General features: G+C 37.2%; 4 protein-coding genes across 4 annotated transcripts in view; 1 reads left to right on the plus strand and 3 right to left on the minus strand.

Moving 5' to 3' along the window:
* Positions 1-18,111, minus strand: part of LOC106137222 (uncharacterized) — a 97,074-nt gene that overhangs the window by 1,632 nt on the left and 77,331 nt on the right. The window lies entirely within an intron of this gene.
* LOC132903098 (uncharacterized) lies at positions 370-3,197 on the plus strand. The gene is made up of 2 exons (XM_060950427.1): positions 370-794; positions 2,371-3,197. The coding sequence occupies exons 1-2, from the start codon at positions 620-622 to the stop codon at positions 3,144-3,146; spliced, it is 951 nt and encodes a 316-aa protein (XP_060806410.1). The 5' UTR covers positions 370-619; the 3' UTR covers positions 3,147-3,197.
* LOC132903095 (uncharacterized) lies at positions 802-4,303 on the minus strand. The gene is made up of 2 exons (XM_060950424.1): positions 3,960-4,303; positions 802-1,827 (listed from the first exon to the last, which is right to left on the minus strand). Exons 1-2 carry the CDS (start codon positions 4,241-4,243, stop codon positions 909-911), a joined length of 1,203 nt encoding a protein of 400 aa, XP_060806407.1. The 5' UTR covers positions 4,244-4,303; the 3' UTR covers positions 802-908.
* On the minus strand, positions 1,976-16,837 carry LOC132903097 (uncharacterized). Its single transcript, XM_060950426.1, has 2 exons — positions 13,881-16,837; positions 1,976-7,269 (listed from the first exon to the last, which is right to left on the minus strand). Exons 1-2 carry the CDS (start codon positions 14,165-14,167, stop codon positions 6,399-6,401), a joined length of 1,158 nt encoding a protein of 385 aa, XP_060806409.1. The 5' UTR covers positions 14,168-16,837; the 3' UTR covers positions 1,976-6,398.

The following is an 18,111-nucleotide window of genomic DNA, read 5'->3' on the forward strand; positions in this document are numbered from 1 at the left end:
TTGCCAAAAATCTTAACGTTACCGCAAGTCTTTCCGTCACACTTACAGATTTTCTAAATGTAGTGTCTCGTTTGCCTATTTTTGCCCCAATTAAATTTTGTAGATATTCAAATTCGGAACTGTTCATTCTTATAAAATCTTTTAAGCAACCGTCAATAATTAGTCCCTATTTTTCAGGCAAGTGAAAGTGATATTATTTGTCATTCATGCTACAATGCTGCCAACAGTGTAGCCAATGATGATGAGAGACCAGAAGCTGAAGAAGCACCTTTGGGACACCGTCGCGTGTGCGCGCGCCACGTTCTCTGTTACGCCGTATAAGATATCATCCATTGAGAATAGGTTCCACTCAAGACCGGAAAATAATAGATGTTGTAAGGGCGCTTTTAGTGTCACGCGGATTTGCTCACGCACGCGGGATTGGCCCGCATGCGTAGCATCCGCAAAGAACAATTTCATATAGGTATCTATTGTAAAGCGTGATAAACGCACGCGGGACGCGGGGCGCTGTGCGGGGCGTCACCCCGGTGCGGGGTATCCGCATGCGTAAGCGCTGCCTACAACTTCAGTGCCCATTTTAGAGTCGAGCGGGGCGCACGCGCCGTATTGTACTACCGAAATGAAAATCGATACAGAACGAGTAATCATTGAAGTTCATCTGCGGCCCGTTTTGTGGGATAAACGCAATGAATTATACAAAAACAGGGACGCGAGGGAGGCTGCATGGAGAGATATTTTGAAGGAATTGGCACCTAACTACGAAAATTTGAGCGAAGAGGAAAGAAAAGTGGCGGGTATGTGTTTGGTTCATTATTTTATTTATACAAGCATCATTACTTTATTAATATAAGCATAATTATTTAATTCACAAATAACATCAAAAACCTTCTAAAACCTTTTGAGTTTAGTTAATTAATTATATATCGGTGTTGCCAGGAGACTTTTCCTTCATTGATAAAGTAATCTGCAAATATATCTCTGATATTACTTGCCGACGTATTACTACTTTCAGTCTGCTGCCTGGGTAGTGGTCCCGTAAAACCATTTGTGACAAATGTATGGCTGACCATGTAGCCATCCCGTTTCCTTATGAAATTGTGAAGTACACATGCCGTCTTGACTATTAATTGTGCTAGATCTAACTTGACAGTCATGGATCTGTGAAATATTCTAAATTTATTTGACATAATTCCAAAAGTGCATTCTATGTACCTTCTAGCTCTGGACAGACGGTAATTAAATATTTTCTTTTTGTAAGGTAAATTATCACGAGCATAAGGCCGCATCACATGTGATGATAAACCAAATGCCTCATCTCCCACTATCACGAACGGCAACTTTGCTCTTACACTAGATGGATAAGCTACTTCGGGGCAAATAATAGGCAACTCTTGCGGGTCAGGGATACCCAACGTGTTACTTTCCAGTTTCGTATACAATTGACTCCTTCTAAAGATGGTTGAATCGGCGTTGCTTCCACTGGTACCGACATTAATATATGTAAAATTATAATCAGCATCACACATTGCGAGGAGCACTACAGAATAATATTTCTTATAATTAAAATATAGTGATCCACTGTGCGGCGGCCGAATCACTCTTATATGTTTTCCATCAATAGCACCCAAGCAATTAGGAAAATTTGTATATGTGAGAAATCCCTCTGCGATTTCTTTCCATTTGATCCCATTAAGCTGTGGAATACATTCAGACTTTAGTTCAATCCATATTATGTAACAAACTTGTCTTACTATTTCGCTAATTGTTGCAATTCCAATCATATAGGAATAGTGTAGATCAGTGAATGTATTACCAGTTGCCAAATATCTGAAAACAAAAACAATATATTAATAATATGATAACATAATATATTAATAATGCTGACATCAGACATAAGACAGCAGCATTTCCCGATTCAATCCGGTGTTTTTCCAAAAATCCTTAAATGAAGTTCTAATTATTTTTGTAAAAAATGAATTATTTCCATTCAGTAAAATTTGCCATCATCAATATTATGGGTACTTTTCCTTCAACTGCGGCCTTATTTTTCCACTCTGTATAGGTATATATATATTGCTTGATTTATCTAATTCTTCATGAGACAGTGTAAAGTTGACAACATGTGTGAATTAAGGAGGGCCTTTAATCGAATGCAGTTAATTTTCCAACTAATATCAGATTTGTACACACGGCCACAGATCAAGCTTCCCAAAACCAGTATAAATAGGACTCATGCGTTGTTTATTATCGTAGACGACTCGCCGCCCGGCGAGGCCCTAGCAAGTTCCGTTTATTGGTACTGGTTTTGGGTAACTTGATCTGAAACTGTGTGTACTTTTGCCACTTACTTATTATATTTTGTCATTTCAGACAAGAAAATACAACAACGCTGGCGAACAGCAAGGGACACTTACCAGAAAGACAAGATATCTGAAAAAAATCAGCCATCCGGCTCTGGGAGTAAGAAGAAGAAGAAATATTCTTACTATGACATTTTGACTTTCTTAGACAGTACAACGGAAACTGTTGGAGAAGAGTCACTCTGCGAAGAAATGTCTGAACAAAGTAATTTAGAAACACCTAATGAGTCCACGCAACCAGGTACTTCACGTCAAGAAAGTTCTCAACTAACATCAAAACAAAAACAAGTAAAATCTAAAAAGCAAGCACCATCTGAATTTGAGGCACAGTTATTAGAATGCTTAAAGTCTAATCAACTGGAGCTAGAAAGTGAGGATTTGGCTTTCTTTCAGTCTCTGCAGCCTTCATTAAAAAGATTCACTAGATATCAAAAACTAATGTTCAGAACAAAAGTGTTAAATATAGTTATGGAAATGGAAAGTCAAACACAACCTGCATACTACAGTCCCATACCTACAACAAGTTCTAGTGCTTTTACTGAGCTTGACAGTTTCTCACCGATAAATCAAGATTACCAAACCAATAGTATAATCCAGGATACTTCGAGTCTTAACGACAATGCTATTAGTTCTGCTGCAGTGAATGACAATGAAACTCTTATTTCGACTGAAAGCGGCTTGTTTAATATCACATCTTATGACGTAATTTATACCCCAGCAACAACATCATCTACAGGCGAAAGAAATGTCAACGCTCAGGATACAAATTTACAAAGAAATGAATGATGTAAAATTTGATTTTTTAATTTATGAATAAAACTCTTTTTATTAAAATGAGTACGATTAACTTTTTTTCTCCAGTTTCTCTCTAATTGTTTGTTTAGTCATATGAGTGCGGTTGTACACACGGCACAGATCAAGTTACTCAAATCCAGTATAAGCGGGACTCCGACGGGTTACCTAAGTATGATAATACGCAAGGCGCGAGTTCCATTTATGCTGGTTTTGGGTAACTTGATCTGTGGCCATGTGTACTTTATCAGATAAAAAAAAGGATTGTGTATGTAGGTTGAACGTACCAATCCCAAACCAATTAAGGACTTTTTTTGACTTTAAATTACTGTCATGTGCAAACCTATAACTTTTATCTATATTATAATAAGTAGCGTGTGATGAAAGGTGGGAATGATTCCACTTTAATGGTGACATTTTATGAGTGAAATAATCTTATTTTATGAAATTTCAACAATTAATAACCAATGACGCGTTACTTTACGATATTTCAAACAAAAAATCATTATTATACCGTTTATTTAGACTGGATAATTACTTAGAACATGTGTTGTATGATGTCTCAATAGTTGACCACGATGGTCAACTACCGAAAAAAATCATTGATTTGATTTTTGTGTAACATTTTTGCAGTTGACCAGAGTACATGACAAATTTTTTTTTTGCACATGTAAATTTACACATGACAGTAATTTGAAGTCAAAAAAGTCCTTTACTGGTTTGGGATTGGTACGTTTATCCTACCTGTTCAAATCCCTTTCCACTAAATCATAGCAGGAAATTAAATATTTAAAATTTTAAACTTACCTTAATGTAATAGCGAGCCTCTCAATCGGTTGTATTGTAATCCTTCGTAAACTGCTTTTTTGTAGCTTATTCTCAATTTTACACAACAGTTCATCAAAAGAACGAATGGACATTCGAAAGTAATTTTTAAATTTACGTTCATTATTTTGTAGTTTTCCAAAGTGTGTAACAAACGCCCCAGCAAGAAGCCTATTTTCAAGAAAGGGATCAACATGTACTCTTGTCTTCTTGTTTCGTCGTTTGTAAAGTATGTAAGCGACAGATATTCTTCTGACATTGATCATTTTTGAACACGTCTATACCGTTACGCAGCCCGTAGAAAACTGAAACTCATGCTGCGTATGATCCGCAGCGTGAAATTTTACGCATGCGGTCCAATCCCGCGTGCGTGAGCAAATCCGCGTGACACTAAAAGCGCCCTAAAGGAATGGATTATCCCACGCACGGTAAACATCTACATACACACACAGTTACTTCACATTACAAACATCATTCCTTAATATTTTGTAATATTAATATTTATTTATAATTAATTACATTTAATTTTTTTTTCAGATGAGTGTTTCAACCTTTTTGTGTCACTCTTGTTGGATGAGAGCATCAAGAGCTTCCCGCCATTTCCATTCGGGCCCCTCTACATCTGCTGCTTCTTCAGTGCCCGTTAACTAACCAGGTTCCGGAGGCTCTCTGAATATTCAAGACTCTCCATTCATTCATCATCATTCGAGCCTCTCAACTTCTACCGGATCTTTAATCCCGGATAATGAAGTAATTTCCCAAAGATCTCTCGAAGTACAAGACCCTTCGGTGGAAGAAGCGAGAAGGCCTCATGTCAATACAATTGTTTTACCTGATTATTTTAGACCAGTGGAAACACAAAATAGATGTTTTGTTGAAGGATGTTGCGGAAAAGAAAGAAACCGAGTGACTCCTTCCATGCGAAGGCAATTATTAAAAATGTACAATTATTATGTGCCCCCAAATAACAGATTATGTGACTATCACTTGACTTGCACATCATGGGACTTCCTTAATGATATATCAATGAATATCATTAATGTATTCAATGCAGAACTTTAAAAGACGCTGAAGTCAATTTCCTTGAGTTTAAAAGTATGGAAGACCATAATGTTTTATCACTGGATTGGATTTACGAAAGCTCAATTTCAACAGATTTTAAACGAAGTACCACAATTTCCTACCTACTGCTTTAGCTGCCTATTTAATGAAATTAAGGACAAGGGATTCTGATGATAGGTTGTCAACACTACTTAAAATCCCACAGTCAACTTTAAATAAGTATTTGTTAAAGGCAAAACGCCTAATGTATGATTATTTTGTACCCCATAATTTGGGTTTCAATCATATCAATAGGCAGCAAATACAGGATAGAAATCTAATTATACCTAATGGATTGTTTGGTTACCATAACGGCGAAATAAAACCAATAGTTATTTTAGATGGCACTTATGTCTATGTTCAAAAGAGCTCTAATAGTACCAAAAAAACTTATAGTCTCCATAAATATAATAATTTAGTTAAACCATTACTAATTGTTACATCGGATGGATACATACTTGATGTGTTAGGCCCTTATCCAGCAAACACATCTGATGCGGAAATTATAAAAAAAGAGTTTACAGAGGACTCGGTTCTAAGACAATATTTCCGACCTGGAGATGCGTTTGTACTGGATAGGGGCTTCCGTGATGCCTTGCCCTTACTAAATGATTGTGGATATAGGATATATGTACCCAGTAATTTACAGCAGGGTGAATCGCAACTATCAACCATAGAAGCAAATAAGTCAAGAGCAGTAACTATAGTAAGATAGGGTACTTGCAAACTTACTTAGGATAGTTGCAAAAGGGCTAAAATGTCGCAATAGGTATCTACATACTCTGCGTTGTAAAAGCAGGTAGGTACATAACCTTGAAGCATTTAGGGCTCCCGCACACGGGCCACCGGCCACAACCACAAAACGCCGCCACTGGCATATTTCCTGTAATTTTCATACATTTCATATGGACTCGCCGCACACGGTTGGCGTCGGTGGCGGCCACACGCTACAAATCGTCGCAGCCTGCATCTTGTGGCTCGCACCGGCCACTAAACGCCGACACAAAAAGCCGCCACACGCCACTCGCGCGATACCGCGCCCCTCTCTCCCTTGCCTCAGTTAACCTGTGTACGTCGACGGTAACGCACGCACATAGTCTGTAGTTCAGTAGATAAATATGGATATAGAATTATTTATATCAGAGATACAATCCCGTCCTGCGATTTGGAATTCAAAAAGTGATAGTTATAGTAATAGAGGAGAAAAAGTGAAGGCCTGGGAAGAAATCTGCGAATTGTTTGTAGGAGATTTTTCAAATAAAACTGCTAAAGAAAAGAACATTGAAGGTAAGTTTAATAAAATAATATAAAACCAAATATTTATATTCCATTTTCTTGCCACGGTATTGCTCCTTCATTCATAAAATAATCTTTTAACGTATCTCTTGCCGTAGACGCTCGTGTTACTGGCCAGCCTGTATTTTGTATATTTTCGAGTCCCACTATTTTCAAAGTGTGCCGAAAATTGAAGCCATCCCTTTTGCGAATAAAGTTGTGCAAAATGCAACAAGCTTTCACAATGTCTTCTGAGAAATGAACAGAAGTGTTTAATGGGCGATGTAATATTCTCCATTTGTTTGCTAGTACGCCGAAGGTACACTCAATGCAACGTCTGGCACGGCTTAACCTATAATTGAAAACTTTTTTGTCTAAGTCCAAATATTTTCCAGCATATGGCCTCATCATATTTTCACTGAGGCCTAATGCTTCATCACCAACAAATGTATAGTTCAGTGGTTGTCGATTACCGACCTGTCGTGGTGAGGGGATATTTAATGTCTTTCTGTGTATTTTATTACACAGTTCACTTTCTCTAAATATTGTAGAATCGGATGCTTTACCGTATGCCCCAACATCCACGAACGTAAAAAGTAAATTCGAGTCGCAAGTTGCAAGAAGTACTATTGAAAAAAAATTTTTATAGTTAAAGTACAGGGAGCCGGTTTCGAATGGATGAATAATTCTTATATGTTTCCCATCTATGGCGCCTAAACAATTAGGCAAATTAGTATTTTGAAGAAATCCGCTGGCAATTTCTTTCCACATGTCTTGGGTCGGTTCTGGAATACAAACGGCTTTTAAATAGTTCCAAATTAGTTGACATGTTTCTTGTACTATTTTCCTTGCTGTAGAGGCTCCACGGTGGTAAGAGAGTTCAAAATCCTCAAACGAGCATCCAGTTCCTAGATACCTGAAACAATTTTTTTTTTAATAAATTAAATAAATTAATATTATATTGTTTTTTTGTTACAGTAACTAAATTACAGAGGAAATGGAAGAGTCTTCGTGACAGTTTTAATAGAGGAAATTCAAAAAACAAGAACGTTGCGAGTGGTTCGGCAGCAACAAGCAGTAAACAGTACATTTATTTCAATCATCTATCGTTCTTGAATTCCTTAAAAGAAGTGAGACCGCCTACCGATGTTACTAATGCAACTAATGATGCGGAAACATCTCGCCCGAAAATAAACAGAAACATTAATATAAAAAGGGCCGAAAAAACAGAAAATGAAATTCTCAGAACACTTTCGGAAAATTTAAAACGTAAACATGATCAAAGCGACCAAAATGACCCCGATAAGCAATTTCTGATGTCGCTGCTTCCACATGTAAAAAAAATTGACGAAAATTGTAAACTTGATTTTCAATCAGAAATATTACAGTTAATTAGAAAGTACACGCATAATCAAAATTATGAAACCTATTCGGCACAATATTATGGTTATTCTTCAGGAAATGCCAACATACACTCGACACAAAAAGCTTCTACATCTGCCCAGCCTTCTCCACTTCATTCACATTATTCCGACAAGTCTATGCTTGACATGTCATACTCTACACAAAACGCTTCAACATCTATCCCGTCTTCACCTATAATTCAGCCAGAGTCATACTCTACACAAAACGCTTCTACATCTATCGCGTCTTCACCTATAATTCAGCCTTCTCCAACTCATTCATATTATTCTGATCAGTCTATGGACAACAGTTCTGTTATCGAAGACATGTTCCGTGATGATGACGAGTGATACCAAATTATAATAAAGACACAATTACTAAATACAAATACCCACGTGTTTTATTTGTTAACTAGCTATTCTCTAGTAGAAAAAACAATGCATAGTGAATATAAATAAAGTATAGATTATTTTATCATAGTGTTCTGTGGAGTTTTATGCTAGACTAGCTTTCCCCCGCGACTCCGTCCGCGCGGATGTCGGTCTTCGCGTGGATGGTTTATTTCTTCATTTTGAGTAACTCTGACAATGACATCTTATAAATATCTATTGGACCCAATTACGGCTAGGCCTATAATAATTAAGGTGATCCCTCTATTGAGCTACTGCTGTTGAGTTCGCGTTTTGTAGTAAGTAGTCCGGTCAATTTAGACCAAAAAATAAAAATGAAGCTACATTAATTCCCGTCAAGCTGAAAATGAGTATAATTGTTTAAAACACATTCAAAAGCATCATTTCAAAATTGCCCATGATTCCGGTTTAAGGAAAAAAATTACCCAAGGTCAAAGGTAAAAAATGGGGTTTTCACGATTTTCTTCAAAACGGTAAGTTTTATCGGAAAATTGCCTCAGACATAGATTGTAGATCATAAAGTTATCTATAAAATGGAATCAATATTTTTTTTCAATAAAGCTACCGTTTCTGAGATATAACGATGCAAAAAGTTGCAAGCGTCATAATCGTCTCGTATATACTCTGTATAGCAGTAATATAAGTAAAAATATTGTTCTGTCGGTAATTTTAAACCCAGTCCCTTCATTTATACTGTAGTGAAACCTTGAGACAACATCTGTCTCTCTGTTTAATTGTGTACGTGGCTAGGGTCGTATACCTGCTTTATCTAAGAATGCTCAACACATGAAATATCGTTAGTCTTTAATAATAGTAGTCCTTGCGGGGATACCGTTGACGGCTATGGACACCACGGCCTCTCATGCCCTAGGAGTGCCGGCCGTTTAGGGCGCCATGCCGCCCTAAATAATATAATCCTCCGTGCTCTTGCCTCCATCCATGTTCCAGCCATTCTAGAACTAAACGGTCTGGCTCGGGATGATGCCAAGAGACCGGATGGTATGACTTTGGTACCCTGGAGATTGGGGCGGCCTTTGGTGTGGGATGCTACTTGTGTCGACACACTTGCGCCGTCTCATCTTCAGGTTACTAAATCTAAGGCCGGTTCTGCTTCATATGAGGCAAAAAACCTCAAAAGGCGCAAATATGTAGGTATCGGTAATACCTATACTTTTGAACCTTTTGGGGTAGAAACTCTGGGACCGGGGGGCCTATCTGCCCATCAGCTTTTCCGACAATTGTCGAAAAAGCTGACTGAGGTATCTCTTGACCGGAGGGCTGGAAATTATGTGGCTCAGAGAATCAGCATTGCCATTCAAATTGGCAATGCTGCCAGCCTTTTGGGCACACTCCCGCATGTTGATGCTATGCAAGGGACTGTACAATTTATAAATTAAATTTTAGTTTGTAGTCAGATGACTACAAACTAAAATTTAATTTATAAAAAAAGATTTTTTTCTTTCTTTTTATAAGTAGTTTTAGTTTTAATTTGATTTAATTGTAATCTCTATTATTGTGTGTATGGTGTGCCGTGTGGTTCCCGGCACCATTACAAAAAAGAATAGGACCACTCCATCTCTTTCCCACGGATGTCGTAAAAGGCGACTATGGGATAGGCTTATAAACTTGGGATTCCTCTTTTAGGCGATGGGCTAGCAACCTGTCACTATTTGAATCTCAATTCCATCACAAAGCCAAACAGCTGAGCGTGGCCTATCAGTCTTTTCAAGACTGTTGGCTCTATCTACCCCGCTAGGGATATAGACGTGATCATATGCATCTATTATTGTCCTAAGATGATTTTCTACACTTAGGGTTATTCAAATTTACCTCAGAGGTGGCGTGAAACATGTGCATATTATGACGCTTGCAACTATTTGCATCGTTATATCTCAGAAACGGTAGCTTTATTGAAAAAAAATATTGATACCTTTTTTATAGATAACTTTATGATCTACAATTTATGTCTGAGGTAATTTTCCGATTTGAAAAACTTACCGTTTTGAAGAAAATCGCGAAACACCCATTTTTTACCTTTGGCCTTGGGTAATTTATTCTTAAACCGGAATCATGGGAATTTTGAAATAATGCTTTTGATTGTGTTTTAAACAATTATACTCATTTTCAGCTTAATGGGAATTAATGTAGCTTCGAATGTCTAGATTGACCGGACTAAAGTATTTTTTCATAGTAATTAGTAGCGGCCCGCGTGTGCCGCAAACGGTTCAAGCTAAATCCGACTTTCGGCGCTACATGTTACGGCGCTGAATCCACTGCGGGTAACGTAACGTGTGTTCGCGGTTCTACAGAACAACGTCTAAGTTAAGATTTTTTTTTCTTCGTATTTTTCCAGGATAAAAAGTATCCTATTTTATGCCCAGGATAATAAGGTATAATTATACCAAGTTTCATCAAAATCGAACCGTTAGTTTTCACGTGATGCCTGAACATACAGACAGACAGACAAAAATTTTTTTAATCACATATTTGTGTTTGGTATCGATCCAGTAACATCCCCTGCTATTTATTTTTTCAATATTTTCAATGTACAGAATTGACCCTTCTACAGATTTATTATATGTATAGATAGATTGGTCTTTACTGCACAAACATACAACATAAAAACATTGTAAAGCACAATTGGCAGATTTAATACTTACAGAATTATCTACTACCATAAGATTCATACAGACCAGCATAAAAGAACATAGAGTCTTTATTTAATTACCTATATATATATACCTATAACTTAGAAACTCAGGCTTGTAGTTAATAACATGAATTACTCATTGTATTAATATTATAAAACTAGCTTTCCCCCGCGACTCCGTCCGCGCGGATGTCGGTCTTCGCGTAGATGGTTTATTTCTCCATTTTATTTTCAGTCTGGTCAATTTAGACCAAAAAATAGGAATGAAGCTACATTAATTCCCATCAAGCTGAAAATGAGTATAATTGTTTAAAACACAATCAAAAGCATTATTTCAAAATTCCCCATGATTCCGGTTTAAGGAAAAAAATTACCCAAGGTCAAAGGTAAGAAAATGGGATTTTCACGATTTTCTTCAAAACGGTAAGTTTTATAGGAAAATTACCTCAGACATAGATTGTAGATCATAAATATATCTATAAAAAGGAATCAATATTTTTTTTCAATAAAGCTACCGTTTCTGAGATATTACGATGCAAAAAGTTGCAAGCGTCATAATATGCATAAGCACGTCTCGTATATACTCTATGTAGCAGTAATATAAGTAAAAATATTTTTCTGTCGGTAATTTTAACTTGAATTCAAAATATAAAATATACATAAGTATAATGAAACCCAGTCCCTTCATTTATACTGTAGTGAAACCTTGAGACAACATCTGTCTCTCTGTTTAATTGTGTACGTGGCTAGGGTCGTATAGCTGCTTTATCTCAGAATGCTCAACACATGAAATACCGTTAGTCTTTAATAATAGTTGTCCTTGCGGGGATACCGTTGTCGGCTATGGACACCACGGCCTCTCATGCCCTAGGAGTGCCGGCCATTTAGGGCGCCATGCCGCCCTAAATGATATAATCCTCCTAGAACCAAACGGTCTGGCTCGGGATGATGCCAAGAGACCGGATGGTATGACTTTGGTACCCTGGAGATTGGGGCGGCCTTTGGTGTGGGATGCTACTTGTGTCGACACACTTGCGCCGTCTCATCTTCAGGTTACTAAATCTAAGGCCGTTTTGCTTCAAATGAGGCATAAAACCTCAAAAGGCGCAAATATGTAGTTATCGGGATCAAAGTTTACATCAGATGGCAAGTGTGATAGTGATATTGAAAGGAGAGTGAACGCGGGGAACATGGTGAATGGAGCTTTGCATGCCTTTATGAGCAGTCAGAAACTATCCAAAAAGGCTCGACTGGCTGTGCACAGGGGCGTGTTGGTCCCGACATTAATGTATGGGAGTGAAAGTTGGGTATGGCAAAAGAAGCACGAAAGCAGAATAAATGCAGTGGAAATGAGAGCGTTAAGGAGTATGTTGGGTGTGAAATTGAGTGACCGGATAAGGAACAGTGTGATAAGGGAATGTTGTGATGTGAAAGAAGATGTAGTTACAGGAATAGAAAAGGGTATGTTGAGATGGTTCGGTCATGTGGAGAGGATGAATGAAAACAGGTTGACTAAGCAGATATATGTACATGGAGAGTGTGGAGGGAAAGGTCGGGGTGGGAAGACCTAGACGAACATATCTTGATCAAATTAAGGACGTCCTGGTAAAGGGTCAGGTCAAAAGTACCCGAAACCGCCGAGCTTGCATGAAGAGAGTTATGAATGTAGATGAAGCAAAGGAAGTATGCAGGGATCGTGGCAAGTGGAAAGAGGTAGTCTCTGCCTACCCCTCCGGGAAAGAGGCGTGATTTTATGTATGTATGTAGTTATCGGTAATATCTATACTTTTGAACCTTTTGGGGTAGAAACTCTGGGACCCGGGGGCCTATCTGCCCATCAGCTTTTCCGACAATTGTCGAAAAAGCTAATTGAGGTATATCTTGACCGGAGGGCTGGAAATTATCTGGCTCAGAGAATCAGCATTGCCATTCGAATTGGCAATGCTGCCAGCCTTCTGGGCACATTCCCGCATGTTGATGCTATGCAAGGACTGTACAATTTATAAATTAAATTTTAGTTTGTAGTCATCTTTTTTCTTTCTTTTTATAAGTAGCTTTAGTTTTAATTTGATTATTGCATTGAATTTGATAATTGTAACCTCTATTATTGTCCTAAGATGATTTTCTTCACTTAGGGTTATTCTATTTTTTTTTTTTAATAATAAATACGAAAGTTAGTCTTGAGTGCCACTGCGTAGTGAAAACACGTGTTTATTCTAACCTATTTCAGACTTTTTCAAGTTTAATAATAAAAATGTAAAAAAAACGCGCTAATAGTACACTACCTCAGAGGTGGCAAGGAAACGGATGCATATTATGACGCTTGCAACTTTTTGCATCGTTATATCACAAAAACGGTAGCTTTGTTGAAAAAAATTATTGATACCTTTTTTATAGATAACTTTATGATCTACAATTTATGTCTGAGGTAATTTTCCGATTTGAAAAACTTACCGTTTTAAAGAAAATTGCGATACACCCATTTTTACCTTTGACCGTGAGTAATTTTTTTTCCTTAAACCAGAATCATGGGGAATTTTGAAATAATGCTTTTGATTGTGTTTTAAATAATTTTACTCATTTTCAGCTTGATGGGAATTAATGTAGCTATGTAGTATTTTTTTCATAGTAATTTGTAGCGGCCCGCATGTGCAGCAAACGGTTCAAGCCAAAGCCGACTTTAGGCGCTACAGGTTACGGCGCTAAATCCACTGCGGGTAACGCAACGTGTGTTCGCGGTTCTACAGAACAACGTCTATGGATAAACTGAAAAATTAAGATTTTTTTTTCTTCGTATTTTTTCGGGATAAAAAGTATCCTATTTTACGCCCAGGATAATAAGGTATAATTATACCAAGTTTCATCAAAATCGAACCGTTAGTTTTCACGTGATGCCTGAACATACAGACAGACAGACAAAAATTTTTTTAATCACATTTTTGTGTTTGGTATCGATCCAGTAACACCGCCTGCTATTTATTTTTTCAATATTTTCAATGTACAGAATTGACCTTTCTACAGATTTATTATATGTATAGATAGATAGTGATTATTTCCACTTACCTTAATGTGATAGCTAGTCTTTCCGCAGGTGCGATGCTTTTCCGCATGTTGGTATCGTGGTGCTTTAATCCAGCATATAATAGAGCATGTAGTTCCCAAAACGTACCTATGCTTAAACGAAAATGTTTGAAAAACTTTTTAGGATGGTTTAGAAGATTATCGAAATGTTCGTTGCATTTGTGTACATTCGTTAAAATTGGATGTATCCAATAACTACGGTTTCGTCTTCTACGACGACGTCTTTTTATCAAAAGTAGCGCAATTAAACCTTCTTCGTCAGAGTCCATTATGATACTGCACGCAAGAGTTAAAAAAAGTAGCAGCCACTGACCGCAAGTGTCGACCACCGGCCACAAGTGGCTGTTGCGCGCTTCAGCTACCTTTGTAGCCGCTTCTAGCTTCTCGTGGCGGCGTTTGTGGCTGTGGCGCGTGGCTCGTATGCGGCGACCCTTATGTGTTCTGCAGAGTTCTGTGGTTGTTAGATCATACTATTCATGTAATGACTTCATTAATAACCTTAAATAAATAGATTTCAGTCGAATAATGTACTGGGAACGTAAATAATTGAGATAACCTCAAATATTTTAATGATTTATTTTATCGATTTGGCCATTATAAATCGACGTAAAAAGTGGCTCAGTATTATTATATTTATATCTTCTAAATTATGTAAAATATATTATAAATGCCTCTGGGCCATACACAGCAACAAAAAATGATGCTTCAATAATGATTGAATTAATGGAAAATGATGCATTCTGTAATTTATTCCAAGAAGATGATACATTCATACTTGACAGGGGATTCAGAGACTGTAGAGATGATCTTTATCAGAAAGGTATTTTTATTTTATTTTATTACTTTTTAATGAGAAATAGTTAATGTTGTGCAAAATAAAATAAAATTAATTATTCTTCAAAACCTCTCTCACAGATAGTGAAAATGAATGTTTTTATTGATTAATCTACATACATTATATATATTTTTTTTAGGATATCAAGTTCATCTGCCCGAATCTATTGAGCCAGGACAAAGACAATTGACAACCCTTCAAGCGAATGTGTCTAGATGTATTACCATGAACAGATGGGTGGTTGAAGGAGTCAACGGGCGATTCAGCCGTGATTTTAAAATCTTCAGAGCAGACTTCCTAAACAAAAGATGCCCACATATAATGGAAGAATTTTCTATAGCGGCTGCACTTATTAACCATTTTGCTGTCCAATATTCAGAAAGAGAGGGTGTAGAAATGATATTGGACATCATTCAAGAAAGGATGTTTTTAGATAGTAACTTGGCGGACATTGTCATAGAAAATAATTTCAACATGAGACATACATCGTTTGAGGAAATAAATTATGCAAACATTGTTTTCCCAGAACTTACTATAGAAGATTTAAAATTAATTTCCCTTGGCACTTACCAAATTCGCCAAGCAAAATCATATGTCGGGAAACATATCAGAGCTCATGGGATGTTCAGCATTGAAGTAGCAAGGAGTGAAGTAAATGCTCGAGTATTATCAGCATATGGTGGTGTAGATCCGTACATTTTAAGAGCTAGGATAAAATCAAGATATGTGGGTAGCAGATCATATTTTAATTATATAGTAGTAGATAGGGGTGTACAAGGGCGTGAAATCGCACAGTTGGGTGTTGCTCGCACATAATGTCCATTTTGACCACTTCATCTCTTTCTCATGGATGTCGTAAAAGGCGACTAAGGGATGGGCTAACAAACTTGGGATTCTTTTTTAGGCGATGGGCTAGCAACCTGTCACTAGTTGCATCTCAATTCTATCGTTAAGCCAAATAGCTGAACGTGGCCATTACGTCTTTTCAAGACTGTTGGCTCTGTCTACCCCGCAAGGGAGATAGACGTGACCATATGTATGTATGTATGTATGTCCATTTTGTGGTATTTGGGGTATGCTCGCCATCAAGATCGTTTTGATGCTCCTGCTGCTTTCTTGGACGAGTTACTGATTACATAAATTAACCAGCAGCTGAATCCCAGGTACGAATCCTTCTCATACCACATATTGCATACTTACCAACTTACTCTTGTATGATAGTTTTAGGAGGAAATAAATGTTTACTCATAAATAAATATTTTTTATTTATTACCTAACAAGGAGGCTTTTGCCCAACTGCAAGACATTATAACACGAACTATAGGCCCTACTACCAGACTTCCGTGCCATTGACTAATAGTTGACAGGCTTAAAAATAAAATAGAATTACCCTATGAGGCTGGCACAGAAGCTCAAAGCGATTAAAGCTTCTTCAAGAATTAGATTTAAAAAACACAATTTCGTATGACCCATCCCGTGATTGCATATTGCAAAAGTTACTTAACCACCATTATCGCAGATTAAAATCGTCGTATAGAAACAGTAGACTTGCATATTATGTATGTATTCATTACAAATTCATTTTAAACAACAATATATTATAACGAATAGAAAACCACGATTTAAATAATAACCTCACTTGTTACATTGAAGTGTAAATATTTTTGAAATCCCAACTTTAATATAATTAACACCATTAACTTTTTTGTTTGTCTAGATTAGTTCTATAAGTATCAATAGATTTCGTTCGTGAACGGGACTCCTAAGTCCAGGTCTGAAATTGTATAGAAGTTCGCCATTCTTCTTTATTGAATGCACATAGTGTAATTGTTATATTTAATTTTTAAGGTCAAATTCAGTGTATCTTGTGAGAAAATAGTGATTAAAGTTGACGTTCTGTGGGTAACTGTTGCCGGTTTTATTTTACAACTTTTACAAGGTAAGAACACTACACTAGTTACTTTTCACCACGAATTTATATCAATCAGCACGTCCTTGTGCACTGTTTTGCGTAATTTTATTAAATATCTTACGAAATCACACTTATTTCCTATACCGAATTTGACGACTATTGAATTGGGTTAGGTTTTAGTACGGTATAGTAGAACCGCCTAAATGAGTCCTCGCCCGCGGAGTACAGGGGCGCGGGGGTATGACGACGAAGGGGACCGAGAGAGGTGCGGGCGGCGGGCGCATTCTTGTAAAAACTCAGTTCGCTCGCTACGCGGTTAGCGATCACACGTGTTGACAGTTGCGGACGCCTTGTGAAAATTATACATGAGATTACATTCTCAAGATGAGTCGAAATATTTTCGGACATAGAATTAATAGTCAGTGCAAACAAATGGCGTTTAACGTATATGAATATTTTAGAAAAAAGAAACTCGACCCAAATTCTGATGAATATAAACAAGATATACCTTTAAATAAAACTGTAGCAGAAGTTACTGGACTATCAGAAAAGACTGTATCTAGAATTGTACAACAAGGGAAAGCATTAAATGACAACGAGAGATTTAAATCACCGAGAAAACCAAAACAGGTTCGTAGAAAAAGAGTGGAAATAGACGATTTCACAAAAGGAGTGGTAAGAAGAAAAGTCACTCAGTTTTACACAATTTTCAAAAAAATACCTACTCTGAAAACTTTGAACGCTGTACTTAGAGAAGAGAATATATTACACTGCGGCAGGGAATATTTAAGGCTATTATTACATGATCTAGGTTTTAAATTTAAGAAATGCGGATCTAAAAGGAAACTCCTTATCGAACAGCCAAATATCACATCGTGGAGGTGGAAATACCTAAATACTATTAAAAAATATCGTAGAGAAGGAAGACATATTTTATACCTTGACGAAACTTATGTAAACGCGTCTCATAACGTTTCAAAATGTTGGCAATCAAAGGATGAACTTGGCGTTCTATCTCATATTGGTAAAGGGGACCGTTTGATCATCGTACATTGTGGAGGTCAAATTGGATTTGTAGACGGAGCCCTTGTGATATTCAAATCCAAATGTAAAACAGGTGATTATCACGATTCTATGAATTTCGCAAATTTCAGTAAATGGATAAATGAAAAGCTCATGCCTAATATACCGCAAAATTCTGTCATAGTAATGGACAACGCAGCTTATCATTCGGTTCGAGAAGAGAAAAAGCCAACTATGGCTTCTACCAAGCCAACTATGCAAGACGGCCTCTGTGGCGCAGCGGTAATACGCTTGTCTGTGACACCGGGGGTCCCGGGTTCGAATCCCGGCCAGGGCATGATGAGAAAAGAACTTTTTCTGATTGGCCTGGGTCTTGGATGTTTATCTATATAAGTATTTATTATTATTATAAAATTATAAAATAAAATATAGTATCGTTGAGT

The sequence above is a fragment of the Amyelois transitella genome, chromosome 21, assembly GCF_032362555.1.
Source record: "Amyelois transitella isolate CPQ chromosome 21, ilAmyTran1.1, whole genome shotgun sequence".
Lineage (NCBI taxonomy): Eukaryota > Metazoa > Arthropoda > Insecta > Lepidoptera > Pyralidae > Amyelois > Amyelois transitella.